Source organism: Psittacula echo (assembly GCF_963264785.1).
Source record: "Psittacula echo genome assembly, chromosome: 13".
NCBI lineage: Eukaryota > Metazoa > Chordata > Aves > Psittaciformes > Psittacidae > Psittacula > Psittacula echo.
In genome coordinates this window covers 2760675-2784858 of record NC_137749.1, presented here as the reverse complement: position 1 = coordinate 2784858, position 24184 = coordinate 2760675, and the positions used below count along the sequence as shown (strand labels likewise).

The window sequence follows — 24184 nt, the reverse complement described above, 5'->3', positions numbered from 1 at the left end:
CGGCGCGGCTCGGCTCGGCGCTGCCCGGCCCCGGCCTCCTCCTCCTCCTCCCCTCCCTTCCTGCTGCAAACTTCGCCGCCCGCCCCGGACCTGCTCCAGCCCCAGCTCGGGCCCCGGCCCCGGCTCGGGCTCCGGCTCCGACTCGTAGTCCTCCTCGTCGGCGCTCGCAGACATGGCCATGGCTCATGGTGGGCCCAGGCGGAGCCGAGCTGACATGGCTGGAGCGGCGCTGCTGGCGGAGCCCCGCTCCCCGCACACACACACACACATGCAGGAGGAGGAGGAGGAGGAAGGGGGGCCGTGCATATTCATGCCAGGCAGCCAGGAAGGGGCTGGCCCTGCCGGCACGGCCAATCGCGGCCCGCTCGCACAAAGCCGGCCTGCGGGGACAGCGCGGCCGCTCGGCCGGGGCAGCGCCGGCCGCCCCCCACCGGGGCCCGGGGGGGGATGGTGGTGGTGGTGGTGGCTTGAAGGCCCCGTTGGCAATTAGCCCCCCGGTGGTAATTAGCTCCGCGATCGGCCGAGGGGGCCGGGCCGATGCTCGGCCTGCCTGGGTGTGCCGAGCGGAGCGGGGCGGGGCGGGGAGGGATGCGCGGCCGCCCGCAGGGTGCTCGGCGCTGCACGGGCTGCCGGAGACAAAGGAGGCGCGCACAGACAGACAGACACATAGCCCTCGCTACCTGCCGGCTCGCCTCCTGCGGCCGGGGTCGGGACGGGAGGAGGGAACCTCCATCCCTCGGGAGGAGGAAAGGCACCGAGCAAACTTCGGGATTGCAAGTGATGCCCCTGCTGCATCACTTCACGTTGGGAAGGATGGAACAGGATGGGATACAACGCAACCCGGCTTGCGGAGCTGCTCACATCTGGCCTCACCCCCTTTCCTGCTGGCTCCTGAGGAACCATTTCCAGCCCTATCCTGCCCCACCAGTCAGGTTTTGCTATAAAATACCCTCCCTGCAGTACGAGATGTTCCACATCAGTAGATCAGGGACCTGTTCTAGATCCAAAGGCCACGGTAGGGCCAGCACCTCCACCGGACACTGCCTTTGCCCTCGAGAGCTTGCAGCTGAGGGTCAAGACACAGAGGCCTGGATGTGAGCGCTGAGATTTAAATTTCCCATTGGATTTATGGGCCTGCTTTCAGGGGAAATCCCGATTCCATGCAAGTTGTTAGGATTTTGCCTCCGGCTCCTACGCCCACAACACAGAATTAAACACAAGATTAAATATTTGCATGTGCTGAGCAACCAAGAAGCCATAAAGAAGCACATCTAATGGTCCCTGCATCAAGCTTTTTGTCAAACTAGTTTCAGTTCAGTTCCCTGGTCTGAATTACCACATGGCCACATAAACACTTCAGGTAGCCCAGGAGAAGAGGCAGCAACAGGCAGGAGCTGGTGGCAGTGCTGCCTCAGGCCCATTCACAGTCCTTGGGACACCATGATCTGCACAAAGCCTGGCCACTCAAGTAACAAAATACAGTCAAACTTTAAGCACATCTTCACAGGCGACTGCTGATAAAGCCAAGTGACTCACGTAATGATGTCCCTTCCTTATTCTGAATACCTGATATATCCGCTGCCTGTATGTCTGTCCTCTCACAAACTCCAACTATGGATATGTGAGGGTGTTCTCCCAGTTCTGCTCATTTGCGATGCCAGGAGCGAAGCATTTACTTGCAACACATTATGGTTGGGTATGTTCAGCCTGTCTCCTCAGGTTTCTCTTCCCCCATTGAGTTCATACACAACCAGGAGCAGATGAAAGCTGAGGCACGAAAGGCATGTGCCTAAGGCCTTGGCTTTCAGAATCACAAGGTAGTATCAGAATCCAGTGTTTTCTGGATTCTGGAGGGGAGAGGAAGGGGGGATGCATGTCTCATGACAGGGCTACAAAGGAGAGCTTTACACTATGCAGCAAGGATAACCAACACCATTACAGCAGCCATTGTGGTTCCATTATCCAGTTGGCCTCCAGCAAAGGCAGGAGAACAGACGACATCCAGAAGGAGAATACCTGGTCCCACACCTGCCAAGACCCAAGTCTCCACCAGCCTGTGCCAATTCCACGTGAGGCTCTACATAACCTGCTTCACACTTGTTCGTCCCTCCAGCCTTTCAGCTCCATAATCCAGACAGAAGAAAAAAGACAACTTGTGACACCCCCCAAGGACAATCCACCAGTCGCACCAGTGGCAAAATGTCATTCATAGCACTTTAAGTCATGACATGCATCATCTTGCTCCTCTCATCTGCAACACGTACAGGCACTCTGGGTATATTTGCATCAGCCTAACAGGGCTGCAGCAGGTCACTAAGTGTAACCCACACTGAAGCTCACTGCTCAGCCACCGGAGAGTGTGTTCCACTCTGCTGCTTACAACTGGAACACAAGTGACAAATGAGCTCTAATTACAAAGCCTGCGTTAGGAGTGAAGCCACACATGCCAACAAGATCTCGGAATCATTTCCAACTGCTAGGAAAACTTTGCTGAGATGGTGTTTCAAAAAGCCCATTTGGATAGGATAGGATATCAAATAGGAAACTGGGAATTGGGGCAGGGGAACAACACAATAAAATAAACTTTTCTGATGATAATGGCTCTCAAAAGATCTCATCTTGTAGAAGAGCAGCTAACCATTCAAAGAAATATTTAATACACTGAAAGAACTATTAAGAGAGCATTTTCCAGCTCAATTCTTTCAGCTTGTCTACACTAGAGAACACTAAATTACGACAAATAGCGAGCAACAGCATGGATTTGACCAGCCTGGTACAGTTTACATCAGCTTAGAAAACAAAATAGGCAGCCCTGACCCTGGTCATGCCTGTATCAGTGTAACTGTGTCCACACTGAAGCTTTGCATGATATGATTCAGTAATAAATAACATCCTTAATTAAACTGCTGAATGAGCCTTAGTGAAAACTGCAGGAAAACAGACAGTACCTTCGATTCTCAACTATTGCTTTGATTGCACCTCACCTGAAGTCATGTATGTCTCATCAATATCATAATCTCCTCCACAGAAACCAATTATGTTGTCACAAACTGAGACAATACCCTCAAGCAAAGAATAAACAGCGGGAGCAGATGAGTGCCAAAGAACCAGATTTTATTCTCATGCAAATATCCTTAAGCAGTAAAACCAAGGTGGGGGGGAGGAAGACTACAAGCCCTACCTGGTACTCCCTCTGAGCATCTCTCCTACCAACAGATTTCAGCCAGTGCTAAACAGGATCTGTGTTTTTGTATGAGCCACCAGAGTTCATGATTCTATGATTCTCAATATGAGGTGAAATGAAGTTTTTAATGTGGCACGAACACCTTTGATTAATCTGCCCTTGAAGCTTTTTACGTATCCCTATAGAATACTGTATTTAGCTGCTATTAGAAAAATATTTACATGGAAACAATTGGAAAACAACCTCAAACTTGTTTATATGCAAGCCCTTGGATAAAGATCTTGTGATTTGAGCTGCTGCTGCTTTCTGCAGGCCAGCACATATGTCTTTGAAAAGGAAACCCACCGAGATGTTTATGAATCACTATTATTGACCTGTATCAGAATAAGAGAGTTACCCAATAGCTTTCCAGGGTTCATTGTTTTGGTGTAAGTGTCCATTCACATGAAATATGATCTTAATGGTTGGGCCTGGGCAAATTTCATGCCACTTTTCTCAAGAGTTCTAGCCAATATTTCAGTCACATTCTCAACACCAGAAGTGACATTCTGACAACCTAAATATCCATCTACTATCATGATCTTACTACTTCCTACTATCTATCTGAAGTATGACAGAAGAATCCTCACCAGATGCATCGAGTACCCATCACAATCTCTTTATTAATCAGCCTGATTGATCAACCTTAGATCAAATAAAGTAACTCAAGACAAGATACAATGATTGCTCCCTCCATGTAATGCCTACTGCACATACATTCCCTAACCAGCATCCAACACAGGACAAGCAAAGGCAGCAAGGGTTGTATGACTGTCTCTTGAAGGACAACCAAGGACTATCACAGTGCAGTAGAGGAGCAGCAGCAGCCCAGACAGAATGTGCTGATAGTAACTCACTCATTCTATCTAATAGGCCTTAAAAATCAAGCACCCCCCTCCCAAATCCCAACATCCTGTCATCTTAAAAACCTAATAAACAAAACTGCAGAGTAGTGAAACATCAAGTTTATCTACTACACAAGACAGGTTCTTCTCTACTGGAAGAGCCACAGCGTGATTGGGACTATCGACTGGGAAAGGAAGGAAAACCTGCTGTGCTTTCTTCTTCCACAGATCCTTATGCCACAGAGTGTTTCCCCAGCACAGTTTGTGTTTCCAAGAGCCATATTCTGTCAGTAAAAGCAAAAACTAGTGAAATAGGCTCCTAAGAAGATAAGAAGCGACTGCCACGCTGTGGAGGAACGTGCAAATAGATGTGGTTGAAAGAGTGCATTAACCAGACTATGTAACCTGCTTTCCTGGAAGCGCACTCTGACACATGGAACGCTGCAAGACAGTCACTTGTGCCCAACCTGTGGGCAGCAGCTTTAAAATCTAGAGACCAGACTCAAACATTCAGAGGCAAATGAATGGTAAGCAAAGGAAAAGCCCAAGCACAGTTTGCTTCATGAGAGCTCCGGTGTGCTCTGCTGTCACTGACAAACCTGACTTGGATATGTAGGGAAACATCCAACATATAAACAACCAAACCACAGTAGACTCTGCTTTTATCAGAATTTATCCCTATCTTCTTTTGTATTTGCTGATTTTCAAAAAGAAGAGCACTTCTGTACCTCTTCTATCTGGTCTATTAACGCCTGCAGGAAAGTCATGAAGTTGAAACAAGACTTCATTTATATTCTCAGCAGCTTTTAATTTCTATGTGCTATGGCACTAAAAGGAAGCCATCTTCTCAGGGACGGAACATACAATTCAATTCTGTTCTGAAAAGTGCCCACAGGATTAATGTCCATAATTGTGCAGCACGTGGAATGACAAACGCCTTCCCCATTGCTCTGCCAATGTGCTTCGATCCAGAAACAAAACTATTAAATCTCAGATACGTAACTCAAAGCTTCAATGGTTTTAATGCTGGGGTGGGGGAAAACGTGAAGATGCTGGAATACTTAAACTAGATTCAAACCTGAGCTTTTTGTTTGGTTTTGTTGGCCAACTCAGCACCGTAGACAATGTACACAAGCTCCTGGTGACAAAAACTGAGACCTGGGAACTCATTTCACACACACTAAGAAAGAGGTCTTGAGACTAAAGTAGTTTTTACCTGCTCTTTTACTGTCATGAAATAAAGAGAAAGCTGCTCTCTTGAAAAATGGGAGTCAAGATGCAGGTGGGAAGAATCCCTCTTACTGAATATTCATGCATATGGTAGAAGAATGACAATGGGACAGAACACATAAATCTTCTCGTGTGATACTTGGAGCACAACAGCTTGAAAATACAGATGTCTGTTCATTTTTCCCAATCCCTTCAAAATTTCTACTCAGAGTCTAAATGGCTCTAATTCACCTATTTGATGGATTAATCACATAAAGGCATTGGTCAGATTTCAAAGCAAGTGGCTGAGCGTTGATAAGAAGAGAAAATATGAAGTCAAAGATGGAAGATTAAGAAGGTGCTCATTCAAGTCCTTGCTATTTATAATTACTCCCTGAAGGGACACAATATTTCAAGTACAGCCTCTTAAGGTGAGAAATAATCCGTCAAGTCACCAGGCAAAGCTTTTTGAGAAACACTGAGGCAAGACACAGTGAAGCTCTTTGGGCACGTTTTGTATGGCAAAACCTGAAACTCCTCTGGCTTGCATGGAGTTACCACAGAAATGCATTTGTCTTGAGGACTGATGGTCAGAAGAGACTGAAGCAATGCTAAATAAAATAAACAAGCCAGGCAAGGAGCTGCCCCAGGAAAGCAGATGCTTGACAGAAACTCCCAGTAGCTTCACCGGCCTTTACTCCTTTGCACAGTACCCGAAGCAGTCTCTGGTTCTGGTGCATGAGTTTTTCTCCTGCTCCCAAATGCAGCAGGGAAAAGGCCCAGTTTCATACAGCCACTGTGGGAAGTCCCCTAAACAAAAATCCCCCAAACCTCAACTATGTGGTTTTGTTTCTTAATAGAGTTGTCAGGAGCCAGATCTGGGGTATCTTTCTGAAGAGCTTTCAGCTCTCTTCTACCACATGGCATCTACAACCCTACAGTAGTAAAAGAACAGAAATTATTCAAAATTATTTAAATCACTGATTCCAATCGCAATTTAAATCAGTGATGAGAAAAACAAATTTGAATTTATTTTAATCCTCATTTTCTTTTGTACTTCAGTTATTTTCTGCAAGAGAAATTAATTATTAGCATCTGATAACTACCCAGAAATGTCTGATTTGCAGCAGATGATGAACTTTATAATCAGGACTTTTTATCAACAAAAGGATTCACAATACACACGTTTGTATATGCAAATCTTCCTGCAGACTACTGGCATTTAGAACTGCTGTTGACACCAAGCAGAGTTCAGGCAGGGCTGTGTGAGATCACTTCAAACACCTTTAAACTGGCGCCTGGCAAGGACAAAACGTGACAGTTTTAGTCCCATTTTTGCTCCCGTGCCACTTGGAATGACGGATCTCAAATTTATTTGAATCTCAACCAGAAAAATACATCTTACAACAAATGACACCGGTTGTTTTGCTGTATTTCTGCTATTTCCCTCCCCCCAACTCCCTTCCCAGATTTCCTTCCAGCATTAGCAGGACTCCATTTTTACTTTAATGCTTAAATGCTTGTTTTTAATTGTCAGCATTTGCTTTCTAACACATTCAGATTCCCACAGGAAGTACCCTGAATAGATCTCCAAGGACTGGTCTCTCTTAGGGGATTTGGCAGAGTTTTCCCACTGCTACTACGAGGAATGCTGCTTTCCTGGTGGTAGCCCCCGGGCAGGCTCCTGAAACTGATGTTGTTTTGATGTTGTGCCATTTCTACTTGCTCAGATCTGCTGCAGACACTACTCTGGTTAAAACACTAATTGCTGCAACTAGTACCTCACTGCTCCTGCTCCTATGGGTGGAGCTGGCCCAGCGGTAGCTATGGCAGGAATTCTTAGTAAGCAAGCAAGTAAAAACTGGAAGTATTTATTCAAAGGTTTTCAGGAATGTTCTTTGTCCACCTAGCGCTTCTCCCCCCGCATTTAAAGAAAGCCTGATGTAAACCAATGCTCAACACCTGTGAAAAATCACATTAGTTTCAAGCTGAAGTTCAGCCAAACACTTGAATTTATGCTTTTACCCCCTAATTTTTGCAGAGAATCAAATGTATTGTGTCCACTGATTCTTTATCCATTTACTTACTATTTCTTGAGTTGATTTCGACACATGCTGTTGTGTATATGTTCAGATTGGGGTCTTACACAAAGGAGCTCTGTTATTAAAAACTGGTAGATCTTCTCCCTTCCCCGCACTTTCAATGTGAGATACCATGAATAGGGAAAAAGGTTCCTGGCTGGAAAAAGCCAGCAGACACATGAATGTGCCTAAGGACCTCAGTGGGCTTTCACATCTAGAGATGGTGACTAATACCACTGCCTCTTATTACTTCAAATACAAGTTATTTCTAAGAGTCTAACACCCTTTTCACCACAGGTGTCTATTGTTTTTCTTACGTGCTGCTTATTCCAGCCTATGCACAATGAGCAGAAATCTGATTTCCAGCCTAAATCTATTTATAGTAAGTTTATACACACTTGTTCTCATGCCAACACTGTCCATTAGCTTAAATAACTCTTCCCCTCCCCTGGTGCTGACACTCCCTGAAGTACTTAACCATCATCTCCCCCTTCAACTTCATTGTGCCATGTTGAACAAGACATGTTCTTCTAGCCTCCGCTCTTAAACATCACATCGTTAATACTATTTGTGTTTGTGGAGTCCCATATCCACCCTCATCTCCAAACTGCCTATAGTGAAACTAGAACAGTGAGAGAAATGATCAAACATATGGTATGGTTTGTGTACCAGAAGAGATGGAAATTACCAGTGCTTTTCAGCTTGGGAGTGAGGAGGGGAAGACTGAGAAGCAGTAACAGAGATATAAAAAAAATCATTGATAGCAGAGAGGAGATGAATAGAAATCTCATTCAGATTTCTGAAATGCATGATAGAGTGGGCACAAAGTGCATTTATGGTATTAAGGGGTACTTATCAGGAGGTACTTATCCACAAGGGCAGGGATGCCACAGGATGCTGTGGAGATCAGAAAGTCCAACAGGTTCCACAAAGAATTAGGTAAATTCACAGGAGGGTAAATATTCTACACCAGGAGACACTAAACACAAAAGATGAAGAGACAATCATCCAGTTCAACTGGGAAGATAAGCAAAGGAAAGATGGATGCATGTCTGCTGTGTTCTTACAACTCTTTCAATAGCTGCGACCGGCCACCACCAGAAACAAGACACCAGGCTACAAGGACAGGCTGGTCTGATGGGGCATGACTAGCTCAGCCTTCCCTCATTCACACTCATCGGCCTTTTGCTCTGCCTCTCACAGGTTAGTGCTAGGAGTTATTCCTTCTTTTCCAGATGCATGGATGTGTCTGTAGACTTGTGAAAATATATGTCTAATAAATATAATGGAGAAAAGAATAAACTGCTGTAAGACAGAACTCACTAGTGATGGGGATCAGCTGCTCCCCATGGTAATAGGGAAGTAGAGTCAAAACCCCTTTCATTGCACCCTCCAACTCCCAAAACAACAGCGAAAACCCAACCCGAGAGAGGTCTTTCTCTTGAGGCTTTTTATGATCACTTGTTCTTCCTGGTTCTCATGCCCTGATACAAAGCTATGAATATTATTTGCACTGCCAATTGTAGGGCAAGTTGGGGTTTTCAAAGCAAAAACCATAATCCAATTAAAATTTCAGTTTGTGGCCTCTACTAATTAATAGTGTTCCTTTAAATAAGAATAGTACCATTTCCTTGTTATACTTCTCTAGTACCTTCTCTTTAAATCAACAGGTAAAAATTACACAGAGAAGTGTATGAACATCAGAAAACCAGCCACATATTGCAGCACTGTCAACCAGCTACTGAAAATCACCACTTCACCTCCTGCTCACCACCAGACCTATATATATATTTGGACACTTTATCATTACAAATGCAGCTTTGATCCAGGTTAGAGAGATGAGAATCTGGCTCGTGGTCTGCATTTCTAACTCTTCACAGAACAAGAGAGTCCAAACATATCTTAGTTCTTTATAGCTGCTCTTCATATAGACAACTAGAGATCTTTATCACAATAAAAACAGAAGGCACTGCCATAGAATGTAATTACATGCTACTATAGTTGACTGTTGTCTTCCAGAATAGGAAATGGTTTGAAAAATGCATGGTTTCTGCTTGGGCCATACTCTGAGTTCCTAAAATAAAATGCTACCCTGATCTCTGTGCAGATAAAATGGGAACCCTGGTACTGTAGGGGCTGAGCATCTTGAGTGGGCTTCAAGATGTGGCTTGATGTTGTCAACTTCTGCACCAGTGATCTGCCCTGTGTCGCACTGGGGCAAACCGGGTCTCTTTCCATACCACCCATAAGTTCACATCCCAGGGATGGGGAAGGAGTTACTTTGTTAGGATTATTTCTTACTCCTCTTTAGTCACTTAAGAATCCAAAATCTCAAGGCAGCACACACTATGGAGTTCTTCCTTTTGGACAGCAGGCTACCATCACAAAGACCCCACAGGTAACACTCAGTATGCCACAAGCAAGGGCAATTTACTGCTGCACAAGCCCCTGGCAAAGGAACAGGGATGGGTTTCCATACCCACAGCTGTATCCATGCTCTGCAACCAGCTGGGAAAAAATATGCTGTCTAGTCTGAAGGTACATAAACTATCAGGCATCAGGACAAGTAGGTTTCAAGCATCCACTTGGTCCCACACTCCTGATTTCGTGAAGAGGCCTAACTTAGGATCACTGAATACTGAGTAAAGTCAAACATTTTGGTAAATGAATCATGATCACACAGAGACTTCTCGAAATGGACTGCTTTCTCTTACTCTACAGCTAAAGGAAACAGGCAGGTTCTTGTTGCTTCTGAGAGAGCATTTGCAAAAAGGAAGAAAGAAAGGTGACTGCTGGGGAGTAATTATTGTGTTAAATGATTATCAATAAATTACAAAGTACAAACGACTCCAAAAAGCTCCATAAAGATGAATAAATATCATCTGGAAGAGGAGCCTATGAATCACCCCCCATTTCTCTATTACCATAAAATAATAATGTTTCATACACTTTACTACAAACCTCTCTGCTGAGGGTGTCACAGATCTTTATAAACATTAATTTCACCTCACAAGCTCCCAGGATGGAAAGCACCATCTCCACAGGGAAAAGCTCAGGGAGCAGAAATGTGTCATTCGCCTTATGTAACACAGAGAGGCTGCAGCAGAGCTGGAGACAGACCCTTGCCTCCCATTTTGAACACTAACCACAAGACCAAAGGTCACCCATTTGTTTTACCTCCTCACAGTAACATTTTTGATCATTGCTTCTCTTTCTTTTCTCAGTGAATAACTGCTTTGGATGGCAAACTGCAGTAAAACTGACAGCCCCAAACGCCTTTAAAGAAGGAAGATGGGAGCGATGCTGCACAACAGGAGCACAACATCAGAATGGATCTTCCACGTACTCAAGTTACACATCTTGCCCGTTAGACCCTATCCACTGTGAGCTGTCATTTAACATGTTTCTTCCCTAAACCTCAGATTTTCAGTTTTCAAGCGACCATTCTGCAGTACAGCACTGTGCACACTTGGCATGTCACACCAACAACGCACAAAAGGAACTGTGACTCAGTTTTCAAGGGAAACATTATTTGCTGCTTCAAAAATCATCTCAACTATTAAAGGCACACTCTTTCCAAAGCAAGTCAATGTAGCTAACCCCACCCTGCCACAACTTGGGCTATTCACACAGTTTAAATCACTCCCTGTCCCTACTCCAGGCATCTTTTACTTTAGAGTTCTCTCTCCTTGCTCTATGTTTTTCCTGCTCAATCCTTTTTCAGTACTTGCCTCTCTCCTCACCCTGCTCTGTAGTTGTTTCCAGTCTCTTCCTCTCCTTTCTTTACAGTCATTTCCATTTTCTTTGAAATGTATTGGCATTAAACGCTGGCTTTATCCTTCCTTCTCCATCTGCTGCTCTTGTCTTTCTAAATCTCTTCTACAGTCTTCTCTTGGGAGAAAGCAAGAGCCATGTTTTACCGCTTATTGCCTTTTCTTTCCGGGTTTCAGTTCCCTTCTTTTTCTTTCTGGAATCAGACTATCCTCCTCTCTCTGGAAGCTGATATAATAGCTACAGTGTCTTCTTACCAGCCCCACAAGAGCTGGTACCATGCTTCATTGTATCTGCTGCTCCTTTTGAACACAAGCATCCCAGGAAAGGCACTGTTAAGTAGTTGGCATTTCTCCTATATACCACTAGAGCAATACATGAAAGTGAAATTACTGCTAGGTTTTACTCCCCTGCTTTGCACTCTGCATTTGTGGAACCTTCTGGCCATGGAGACTTGCTCCACCAGCTACAGTGCAATTTGAAAGGGAGTTTCCCCCTCCCTAAGGGTTTTCTTCTCTGCAAAATCTTCTATTTCATTATCAGGATTTACAAGGAACAAAGGGGGAATAACCAAGATTAACTACTACCACTGCCTTTACTCAAATCTCCCCGATTTTGTCTTTCCAGCATGTTTTCCTTTTGGATTCAAATGCTCAACTCTAAGATGTATCTTCCTCGCCTGTTCACTTGGCCTCTGTTCCCAGACAGGGGAAAGAGCTGTAAGTGGAAGATGACAGGGACAGCTGCCAATTAGAAGAGCACCAGCAAACTCCTTTTGGGAAGCAAGCAGCCATATCTGCACCTGTACCTTTTAACTAAAACATGAGACATAATGCAAACTGATCACAGATTAAACAAAGAGAATAGGATGAGAATGGTGAAAGGGTTTCTTCCTGTTACACAAATTCTGGGTTATTTCCAAACTTCAGCCCAAAGCCTGACTTTCTGTGGAAGTTTTCCTTGTACTTGTTATTAGATGATGTGTTTAATTGTTACTGTACACTAATGCTGCGAATGCTGCCTCCCTAAAAGGTTTTGCTTTCAGAAAGGCTCAAGGAAAATAAACACCAGAAAGTTAAAAAGAACCCCTTGGAGCCAGCACGATGGATTTGCAAAGAGGGATAAGATTTAAGTCACAAAACCCACAGATCTTTTACAGTTACAGTTATGCTGCCAATGCACAGAAATAAAATACAAGAAATGAGCCATTTATCAAGGATTCCAAAATAAAGCGAACAAGAGCATTAGCAAATGCCAAAGCTTATAAAGGCCTCGAAACACCGAGATCCACACTTCTTCCACGAGCTCCAAAGACACAGCACAAGAGTGAGGGGTTTCTTAGCTTTGTTTTATACATTTCACACAGCAGCTTTCCTCTGGTCACAGAGATTTTGGTTTATTCGGTGCCTGGAGTAGGTTTTGACTGATGAATGAACAGCAGCTATCAAAGCAGTGGAATGGAGACTCCCACACCTATTCCTCTCCAGGTTTTCCATTGTTGTTTTTAAACAAATGTTTGAAACACAAAGCCTATTGCTATGGGTTTATGACAAGCTAAAAGGGAAATATGTATTTAACAAGATAGAGCTAATCTGCAACGTGCTCAGCTAAAACCCAACGAGAAACCGAGAAGGAACACGATATGCTCGTTCTGCCCCACTCTCCCTTGGCAGTTTGATGTTTATGTCTCCTGCTTCCCATCTGAAAACAGAATTCTCGTGGCCACCAGTGATAATCTGCAAAGCCGCGACAAGTGCGGCAGCCCAGGGAGTGAGAACAGGGACAACAATTCACTCAATTACTTGAGAGTCCTTTGCAGTAACAACAGCAACAGCTTTGCAGCTCGAGGCCTGATCTAACTGACTGACCCTTGCAGCCTTTCTGAAGAAATTATATATTATAAAACTAATCCAGTGAAAAATGCCAGTAAAAATAGAAGCGATGAGACATCTTCTAAATAAGCAAAGCTGCTTTTACAGCATGCTGAATAACTGCAGTGTGGTAAACATACCACCGTTATAAATAACATCCAGCCTTTTAGCATTATTCTTTGCTTCATTATTTCAAACTCTTCAGAAGCATTAATGAAGCCAGCCTCACGGTTCCCCTGCACAGTGAAGAGATTTACTCCCATATGCAGGAAGAAAAATGAAGATACATGGACTGAAAGCACCTCTCCATAGTTACAGTGGCACAATTGTGCTGAGAATTCATTCAGGAGGTCTCGTAGTGCAAGAGAAAGCAACTTCTTCTTCTCACATCCAGATGCGAGTGCTTTTGAAGTGACCCATTTATCACTTAGGATTTACACATTGTCGAGCTTTACACAAAATCTGGCATCACCATGTTCACACGTAACCATGACCAGTAAATGACCAAGAGACACACACACGTTTTAGACTGAGCAGGAAGGCCCAAACATAGTATTTTTGAATGGAAACAAACCATTTCTCTCTGCTGAGGCACTTCCATGCTCTGCTTCAGCACTTAACCATGAAACGTTTAAAAATCACATTTCATGTTAGAACTGGTAGCAACTGCCACAGTGTCACATACAGCACCTTGTTAGGTTATCGATAACCAAACACCAAGACCCAGCGCAACAATGATTAGTACGAAATGATTGTGTCTCGTTACCTTTGGGGACTTCTTGGGCCAGCTGACCACAGGGACACCCGAAATGGCAAGATTTTGGTCATCATCAGCATGTTCCTTCAGGATGTTCTGTTGCAAATGAAAAGGCCTTTATTAACCAGGGAAACATTTCTTCAACTGCAGGGTGCAGACTCTTACAGAAGACAATATTCCACCCTGATGAAAGACAGCGTGACAAGATCTCTGCTGACTTGTGACATCTCTGCAAGTTACTTCTGCTTCCAAACTTTCAATTCACACCGAAACTCTCACACCTGTCATTAAGAGCCAAGATGGGGAGTTTCTTGCAGAACAGACAGCAGAATGAGCCATGAATTACCTCAAATATTACAGACTTCTTTACAATTGGTGTATCCAAAGGACTGGTGTGCTTCCGCTGCTATCAGTCTAATACTAGTATGATCTCTCCCTCTAAACCACAGCTCAACAAATCACGCAACACCCCAACAACCACCACAACCAAACACCTTCTCTCCCAGTGAAGGCTACAGAAGACCCAGGAAGCATCTAGGCTCTGCCACCATTATTTCTGCAGTCACAGGGCATCAAATGTGAAGTTCAGGGTGATCCTCAGATGCCTGAACATTCAGAAGCGTGCACTGTAACCTTTCATCTTTATGCATGTTCCAGAGCACCATCGTTTCCACTGGCCTTCCTTCCACACTGACCAGGGCAGAGCTACTGTGTTCACTCTATGTGCTCAGATAATGCAGTCAGGATCCCGAGTATTCACCAGGAAAGGATGTGACTCTGGCCATTAAGGAAAACAGACATGTCTCCCTTCCTTCCTCCCCCACCAAATCCTTCTGCTTTGATGCACTGTCCTAGAAATTTCATGAGTGGGTTGCACTGCCTTACACAGTTTCTACCGCTGTGAATCACTCCCATGACCATATAACTCAACACAGAGGTGGGGGAAGAGCTCTAACTGTACTCAACTGTGCAGTTGGGAATAGTCCACATTTGCTTCCCATGACTCTCTACATTCTTACTAACCAAGCTAGAGCTCTTCATTTGGAATTTAGGTAGCTGAAGACGACAACAAATGGAAACAAAAACCAAGTGGGAAGGAGGATTCTGCTGTGCTGCTGAAAACTGAAGCCCAAATAAGCACTAACAGATTAAAATGGGGGAAAAATGCTCCCATAAACCAAGAATTGCAGGTTGGAAATCACCTTGTAATAGAATTCAGGAGACAACCCCAGACAATGAAGTTCAATGGTGCTGCCACCAAGTACACGGACTTCTTGAAAACAGCGTAATTAGACAACAATAGGCACCAGGCTCTGTCAGTCCCCAGTGTAGAGCTTAATTATTAGAAACTTCACATGCTGTACAAGAGCTTAAAATACAGTAATTGTTTTAATAGGAAGCACAGTTGGAATTCATCTGTAATCATCCAACTAACGCCCTGAGTACGACGGCATATTACAGGCCCCAAGAGCCTGAGCAGGCAGACTAGCATCCAAATTGGGGTTTGGAGGAGCATCCCTGGGGCTGGCTTGCTTCCCTTGGGGCTCAGACAACCTGCTGGATTGAGCCCAATTCCCCAGACTGCGCTTAAATGAGAGATGCTAATAGGCTAATAGACACTGCAGCACATCAGCACAGTGCTGCTGCTGCTTCAGATACCATCACACCACTAAAAAGCTGTTCTTGATACTGATTACTCTGAAAGCAGCACCCAGGACCAAAATAAGCACTCCAGTACAAGCCCAGTTTCGTCAGCCCAGCACTGTGGCTGCACTCAGGAGCTTGCATAGGCACAGCCTGGCTGGTGAGGAGTAAAATGCAGCTTGCCTCAACCTGACCATGATCGGTCTCTGTTGTGCACCTCCAGCCCTGTATTCTCCGAGTGAAATGGCTAACAGCTTTCACACAGGGGCTAGTAACTGGCAAATTAAGTCTTGGCTGAGCTGAGGTTAACTGAGCATCTCTTGTCTCATGTCTTTTTTATCTGAGAGAGTGATCACTGCATTAACTGAACTGCAACCACATTCCGAGTCAGTTTTCAGTCCTAAAACCAGAGAGGTCTTTAGTATTCTGATAGCAAAGCCAAAATCCTACAGAGCAAGGTGGCAGCTCAAGAACCATATAAACAAAGGACAAATTAACCCCTCTTTACTTTGCTACTCTCAGATTTGAAAGCCTGTAAGACAGAAAACCTTAACACTTCCACTAACAACTGTCAGAGACACTGAGTTCAGTAGAAAGCAGAGTATATTCCAAGAACTTGGCAAGATAATGAAGGTTTCTTGTTATCATATGTATCACGTGAAAATATTATCCAAGAAGAAGTGTAAAACTATGGCAGTTTATCATCTCAGCCAGCAGAAAACAATGGATGTCTGAGCAGCAGAACCATAACCACTGAGTGCAGTGTCAAGTGGCAGCGCACAACAGGCTGAAGGAGGCAGACTTGTGTTCACCTGCTCAAAAAACAAGAGAAAAAGAAGATCAAGCAAAGCCACAGGGCTCCAGTTAGACACACGCTGTGCTGCTCTGCCAGCACAAGGCTGCCCGATGCACTACACTTAAAGGCTGTGGTGACAACAGCAGGTCTGAAGGAAAGAAAGTGATTAAGCATGTAAGAATTCAGCTTGGCCATTCATTTCAAAAGCACAGCAAGGAATGACTCCCCTGAACTGCATTCAGCAGAGGGAGTTTTTTCCCCTGTCATCAGAATGAGAAGGGGGTAAGATTTCTTGGCAAGAAGAAGTAAGGACATATTTCAGTAGATATCATCTGTCTTGCACAAGAATCTGCTGCTGCTGCCAAGGAGTTGCGGATATTTGACAAACTCTCTTCTTCCAACTGAGTTTCTTCTGCCCTAATGGACTTCCACAGTCCCTTCTGAAGAACAGCAGCATTTTTGCTTTGAAGTGGGGAAGGTCTGTGGCATTATTAGGAGGCAGATCTCCCAATCCTCTTCCCCAACAACAGCAAAGGAATTACCATCTCTCTGGTAACACAACAGAAACGTTGTTTGCTGAAATCAGAGGCTGCACACAGACAAGTATCACTGGCAGAGAGTTTAATGTGGGATGCAAACTGGCACAATCAAAGGTCTGCTCAGCTTTATGGGTCCTGTGATGTGGGGTGCAAACTACACCAAGGAGTAAGATGGTTACCTCTTTATTCCCTCCTTCATGCGTAAGTTCACCCCAACTGCTTCTTTAGTGGGCTGACATACTATTTAGCAGCTAAATACAAAGCAGAAAAGCCAGACAATGAAACTCTTCCAATCCCCAAGGCTACCATTTCAGTAAAATTACTTCTTAGTGATTTTTTCCCCTCCTTCTCTTCCTCACCAGTGTAGGTACTTTTCCAACAGTTCAGCTGGTGCTTAGTTTTTAAATTCAGAGCTGGAGTTGTTGCACTGTTTCCTATTCCACTTTGGGGCATGTATATATATGGAAAACAAGGTATGGCTGCAGGCTGCATGTGCCTCCGACAGCAACACGACCAGCAAGGATGAGAGGGCAATGGCTGCAGTATCTTCTGGCTGTTCCCCCTGCCAACAAGCACCCTGCCAAGCCTTCTGTCCTTCTGCAGCTTGGGTCAGCTGAGCACTTTTGGGGAGGGTGTGTTTATCCGTACAACAATTTCCCCTCACATTTGCTGCACATACAGCTCACACAGAGCCCATCCACAGACATTTGGATACAGAGAGTGTTGCATCTCCTTGGCTGATTGTTCAGATGCCATCTGCTGCGGAGCGAACGCTGCTGCCTGTAATCGCTGTTTGGAGGCCTATGAGAAGCTCCTTTGGTGGTGAACACAAGTCTCATGTGATGCAGTGCCCATACAGCAGAGCTCCAGCCAACAAGAATTTAATTCCTTGTTTGAGCTGAGGGAAGAACTGACCCGCTCCCCAAGCGAGGCCCATGTTATGCTCTGCAAATAAGCCTCCCTTGTGCTGCAGCACTCCATCGATCATGGTGATAAATGGGTTCTCAATCTGCACAGGCATTAGCTTGGCACTTCTGGATTGCTGAGTCCCACTGGATAGTTGCAGTTAGTTAGGAGCTTAGATGACATGTAAGGAATTTACACAGGCTTAGTTTGGTTTTCAGTCTCCCTTCTCATAAGGAAAATAAATTACTTCAAAGAGTCTCACCTACTTGACATTAAATAGCTGTACATAGTTGTATTTACCACTAAGAGCCGTAATCCAGTCACCCATCCTCTACTGTATTCTTGCTCAGATGGGAAAACACGGGGTTCTTAGTGAGTTATCTGGATTTGTGCTGTGAAACTTCACATCACTAAATAAAACGGTTTCCTTTCTCCAGTTTAACTACCCATATCCTGTTCTCTGAAAACATTAATTATCTTAGTGAAGCACAAAGACAAACCTGAATGTTGTACAGAAAAGCTCCTGAGTGTATTTAATTAACAAATAAAACTGCCACAATAACCGTGGATTTATTTTCTTCAGGAAGAAACCTGTTTAAGACTTTCCAAGCAGAGCAAGAGCTTTCAGACTTTGTCAGAGCATGTTTTTGCCATGCTTTTGTCAAAAATAACTCTCAAATGGGTGCACTAAAAGGGTACTCTTCATAGTACCTTTACTTGTGAATACAGTCACAGCACGTACGAACTGCACAGCTGCTTCTGCAGGATTTCTGCCTCCATTCAGCCACACAGATGACTGGTGCTCTGGATGTTCACAAGGGTGAGGTAAAGGTGCCAAGCTTCTGCTCACTCTGCTGCTAATGCTATCAGCAAAATCCCCACGTTAATTCCTGTACAAAGTGGAAAACTAGGAGCAAAGTAAGAATATGATTTAGTGGTCAAGGAGATAAATACCATTCTGGTAGAATGGACTGTGTTTCTTCCATCTCAAGATGACACAGGTCAAAGCTTTTAACAGGCAGTCACCAGTTGTATGTTCCTACTCTTCCTCATGCCTGGCTTGGGATCTGGATGCTAAAGATCAGAACTTCTGCTCTGCAGAACTGTGAAGCAATTACAGTTTTAATAGTATTAAAATTATCCTTTGCACACATTGCTCTTCAATAATGCTAACTTTTCTGAAGATCACATCTGTGGCACTAAAAACAGTATCCAAAACTATGGTTACTTTTATCTTAATCTCTTTGCCACCTTAGTTCTCTACCTGTGAACCAGAGATAACAACAGCTCATCAGTTACCACTTGTGAAGAACGTGACTACAGCAGCGATGAGTATCACCAGAAACCCCAAGGGAACACTGGTATCACTGTGTTCAGCTAAGGGTCTGAAGAGGATGACAATGTACCTAACAGCTGCCGAAGAGCAAGGACAGAACAAAATGCTGAACAGCCACATTTTGCACACCAAGACAGACAGGAATCCTGCAAGGACCATTACACTAGATGACTCCTAAAGGGCTGAAACCAGTCACTTGGCAACTTTTCCATCAGCATTCTCTATCCTTTGAGGGTAGAAGCCCTAAACATACACTCGTACACTTGGTTTGGATTAGTAGGGGTTTTTTTAAAGCCAATAAACTGAATAAAACAAACTTTATGCTTCGGTGTCACCTGGGTTACAAGGAAACAGGATGCTTTGGCTCTACCAGATAAGTGGACACAGTGTCAGAAAGAAGCAATATTCTGTTGAATCCAGGATCCTGGATGGGAATAGGATACACCTTATCAGTGGCTGCCTTGGCTTATGTGCTGATGAGGAGCAAGGGAAGGCCTGTGCTGGGAGTCCTGGATTCCACTCCTTACTTGAGAGGAAGAGGTCTCAAGCCGACACTGACCTGAGTACAACTCCCCCCAACTGCCTGAACTCCTTCAGAGCACCTAGCAAGTGGATGATGGAGCTGTATGGAGAGTCATAGAGGAAGCAGAATATGGGCTTTAGTTCATTTACTATGCTGTAGTAACTCCTATTCTCTGATAATTGAGGGCTGCCTGCAGGCCAATACTGTAAAAAAGATGGGTAAGAAAGTTCTTTAACAGTTCTTTAGACATGGTTCAAGAAAATGTTTAACACCCTTTTGAAGGTGTTGCTCTGGCTCATCAGTCACAGGTTCACCAAACATACAGAGGTGATTCCAGAGAAAACAATTCTGCAGCACGGATGACGTTTAGATGTGGTCATGGGCTCTTTAACCAGCAGGGAACCATCAGTATCCAGATGTTAGGCTACATCCTGATGGTTACAGTGTGTGCTGGCAAGGACAGAAAGTTCAGAAGCAGGCAGTTATCAAACGAGATGGAACAACTCTGCGAGATGCACAAAATAAACTGGCAAATGCTCACTTATTACCAGTTAAAACACAGTATCACCAAAAAGGGGCTTTTTCTTAAATGTCCATTTGCAGTTCTCCATCTCTGCAGCAAAGCCACTGAAGAGCAGAAAGAAAACATATTCCTACATGGGGCTTTAAACCAGACTCACATCTGGTATCTTGCCGTGTTCTAGTAGGATGTCTCACATTGCGCTGCAGTATGTCATCAAAAGAGCATGCATGATTTTGAACATCTGCCCTGGTTATGATGTGTTGTACCCCCTTCTGGGATTTCAAGAAGGGGCAGCTTACTTTCAAGTGAAAATAGGTTTGTGTATCAAGAAAAGTAACACTGCCATTCCTCCTCCTTCATCGCAGATTCAGCTCCTGGTCTTGAAGCTTCATTTTGATTTCTGATTAGAAGACAACTGATCACAAAGCAAGCCAATCTACAGCTCCACCTTGGGCATGTGTGTCCACTTTCATGTACAAAGCGGCTGATTTTGCAAGAAGAGACTTTCTGAGATCTTGTGGTTTACTAAAAGGAGTGCTGTGTATCACACTTCCAGGCTCCAAGACTGGTTCCACTGCACACTGCATATGTTCAGCCTTCTTTCTGAAGCCTTTTCGAAGCAGCTGTTATACTATCTGCACTAAAAAAAGCACAGGCTCCCTTTTACCATATAAACACATATTTTTCCCCTCAGATTGTGGCTTACATAGCTCTTGGATAGAGAACACAGGTAGCTGAAGAACCCCACTGTACCCAGCAACAGCACAAAACTAGCAGTCCACACACATGACCAGGAATCAATACTCATAGTTCCAAATCAGGCCAAATTGCCATGAGCACAGGCTGACAAGTTTAGCCTTATATGACAAGTCTCATCAAAAGCATACAAAGAGTATGCTGCTCCCAGGTTTGATTTGAATTGATAAACCTGTATTTGATACAGTGTGAAAACAGGACACAGAAAAGCTAACCGAGTAGTCCACAGGGATGCCACGGATCAGGGGCAAGGCTGGGAGCAGAAGCAGCAAGGCCATGTGGGTCTTCAGGAAGAACTTATCCCTAAGTCAGATGGGGATAAAGTGATCCTGGTATCACTTCCAGTATGCTAAAATCTAAAGAGTTCTGCCATTAGTGAGCATTCACTCCTCGCATCATCTCCAAAAATAGTATGTTGTACCAGTGGAGAGTAACTACAACCTATAGAGGGCAATGGAGGAAAAGAAAATGAAAAAGGTGAAAGAAAAAAAAGCAACTGAAAACATCAGACAATATAGCTCTGAATTACAATCCAGTGCTTACATTTTGTATGTCAGTTATTAAGGTGTACTCAGAAAGACACTAGACTAAAACCAGCAGGTTAAGACTACAAATGTATTACACACATTTGAGGTATTATTACAAATGGGACATAACTACGAGGGGATCTAAACTTTTGGCCACTACTGTAACAGTCAGGAAGCAGCACATCGGTTAAACCAGCCTGCAAACAGCCACCTCCCCAGAGCAGAGATAGCTTCTGTTAAAGGCTGTTTCCCCTCCCTGTGGCACAGCAGGCTGATATGAGATGGTCACTACACACAAGCTGCCATCCCGCCGCTGCAGAGCTTTGCTTTCTGATCTGTATTCTTTGCAGCACAAGGAGTACAGTTTGTGTGGCTCAGCAAGCTATCACACCTACCTTCATGTCCTCTAGGAGAGCCTGTGGATCTTCGATGCCTTCTGGAACACACTTCTTGTTCTCTGGGAGAGATTCAAGCTTTTCTACCAGGGCTTTCAAACCCTTCAGTTCAAATTCTGTGAGGTGAGTCCATTTGGTTGAAACTTCTGTAGCTGGAGACCCCGTTGGTGTTTTGGGATAGTCCGTGGGGGTCGTTGATTTCACACTGTCATCTGACTCATTCGACAAAGTTCTTTTTAGGTACCTCATTACTGTGGCTTTTTGTTTTCTTCCTGCACCTTCCTTCCCTTCTGAGTGTGTGCTATTGGGTGAGGAGGAACCATCCACCAAGGATTTGGAGTTCTTATCCAAGCTGTCATCCTTCTCCTCCCGGATATGGGCATCACAAGATTCTTCATCCATGTCTAACCACGAATCTGATGAGTAGCTGTCTGTGCTGCGTTTTCTTTTGGCATCTGAAAGTTAGAAAAAGAATGCTGAATTTCGGCCCAGTGTAGCTCAGCTCAAGCACTTCTCTATCACCGGAGCTAGGTGCTGCCTATTGAAAAGAGCACTGGATAACACCTACTAAGTATGTGAGAAGAACAGGCTTTTTTCAGCTGATTTCTAATCTAGGGGGGGTGTTTGTCTGTTTAAGGCTGGTTTTCATTAACATCTACTCAGTTCAAATGACTGGGAAACATTTAGGGAAAAATTATGCTTTCTTCAAAGCTTCAGTCCTCTATGCCTTCAATTAGGAGTAGGCAGAGCTCTTAAGTCACACACAATTAGTTTTCCCACAAATCCAAGAGAGACCAGATTCAGCAGCTTTACAGCTTTAAGAAGAGAGTTAGCACAGACAGAGGAGGGGAAAAATGATGGCAGAAAGCACGTTGAAATGCTCTACATCATCATTCTTCCAAGAACTCTGCACAGCACAAAACCAACTGCTCAATACTTCTCCTCTTCGTGAGCAACTGTTGGTAAATCAAGAACCCCCACTTGTTACCACAGGAATACTTACTGCTCTTCTGAGGCAGAGGATTACAATTGCGCTTATTTTACAGACAAGAAGCTAAAACAGACTGAGAAATACTGGGACTGTCACAGAGTTACATGATCCTAGTTTTCTTAATGCCGTCCCTGATACATTCTAGATGCTTCTCAGGCAAATCTGTAGGCAAGTTTCTGTGTCTAATGAACTATTAATTGTAGTTTTATATCAGGCTTCTCCCTAAGACCCCACGTGTTAACCAACTCTGTGCAATCAAGCACTGAAAGCAACGTAGGAAACTAGTGGCCAAGGTTCCCTAAAGCACACAACTCTCTTATTTATTTGACACCATTTCCCTTACTAAGTGAACAACACTGAATGCAACCAGCAACGGCAGGAATTCTGTGGAAAATACAGTTAACACTGGCAACACCCAGTTAAGCCCACGTGAATTTGAATGCTGGCTGAAATGGGTATGAGATCAAGCTGCAAACAAGAACACTCTGCAAAGGAAACAGAAGTCAGACAGCAAAAGTGAGTGAACAATTAATGAAAAGCTCCTTTCACAGCTCTCATGCTTTGCAACGCAGTAGCTTTGGATTAGGACAATGTGAATCATGCTTAAGGAAGGATTAAATGGACATTAACGAAAAAGCTCAGCATCCGGTTGTTTAATAGTGAGGTTCAAAACAAATGCTGAAGCCCAGTTTCAAGCTGGCAAATTCATCCCTTGTCACCGGATATATAGGAAATATATCTGAAAATATGGATGTTATCTGTCAGCTGGGTACCAAAGATGCAACAAGCAGTGACAAGAGCCACAGTTCGAGGGCAGCCTGGCCAGCTTTGCACTTGCAGATAAAAACTCAAAGGCCAAGTGCCCCTCTGTGTGTTGGTGCCTGAGAGAGGAGTTGCGTGCTTTATACCTTGCAGGACACGTGTGCTGTCATTACAGTGGCTGCAAAACTCAGGCATTTCTGTCCATTCCACTCCTTCAGTCATGTTTGCAGTTTTCCTCAGAACCAAAATGGCCATAAAATTACTCCTGAAAGGCACATTTAGGCTGAAATGCCTGTGAAAAGATGGCAGTGACAAAACCCACCAGGTACCAGTCAGGTTGGTGACAGCCAAATCCAGCTCCAGCCACAGTGCAAGGTGATTTCCTCCCTGCATCCCTCTCAATAAGCTTCTCCATGTAGAAGTAGAGCACAGTTTATTTTGTGTGCTGAGGTGGTGACTTGCAACACTCCACAGCAGCTCCTCCTCCCTGGGCTGTGCTATTACACCCCCATGCTTCTCTCAGAAAAATAAACAGGATTAGAGAATATCTTAAGCAGAACATTTAAAGCACACTAGTTTATCCAACTTGGATTTACCAGTGTTCTTCCCTTTGTCCACAGTAACTAGCACACTTAACCACCTCACAGGGCTATATAATCAGCTTATGTTATTCTCCCATTTTACAGCTGAGGAAACAGATGCTTGGGAGAATCCAGGACTTGGTCATTG

General features: G+C 44.2%; 1 protein-coding gene across 2 annotated transcripts in view; it reads right to left on the bottom strand.

The window, feature by feature from the left end:
• The window catches only part of KDM2B (lysine demethylase 2B), a gene marked incomplete at its 5' end in the record, with an annotated part of 110718 nt that overhangs the window by 24774 nt on the left and 61760 nt on the right, over window positions 1-24184 (bottom strand). For both annotated transcript variants that reach the window (XM_080628498.1, XM_080628499.1), the window contains 2 exons: window positions 13767-13853; window positions 21703-22157. In XM_080628498.1, coding sequence (XP_080484624.1) covers window positions 13767-13853; window positions 21703-22157 — 542 coding nt within the window. The remainder of the gene's footprint in view (window positions 1-13766; window positions 13854-21702; window positions 22158-24184) is intronic.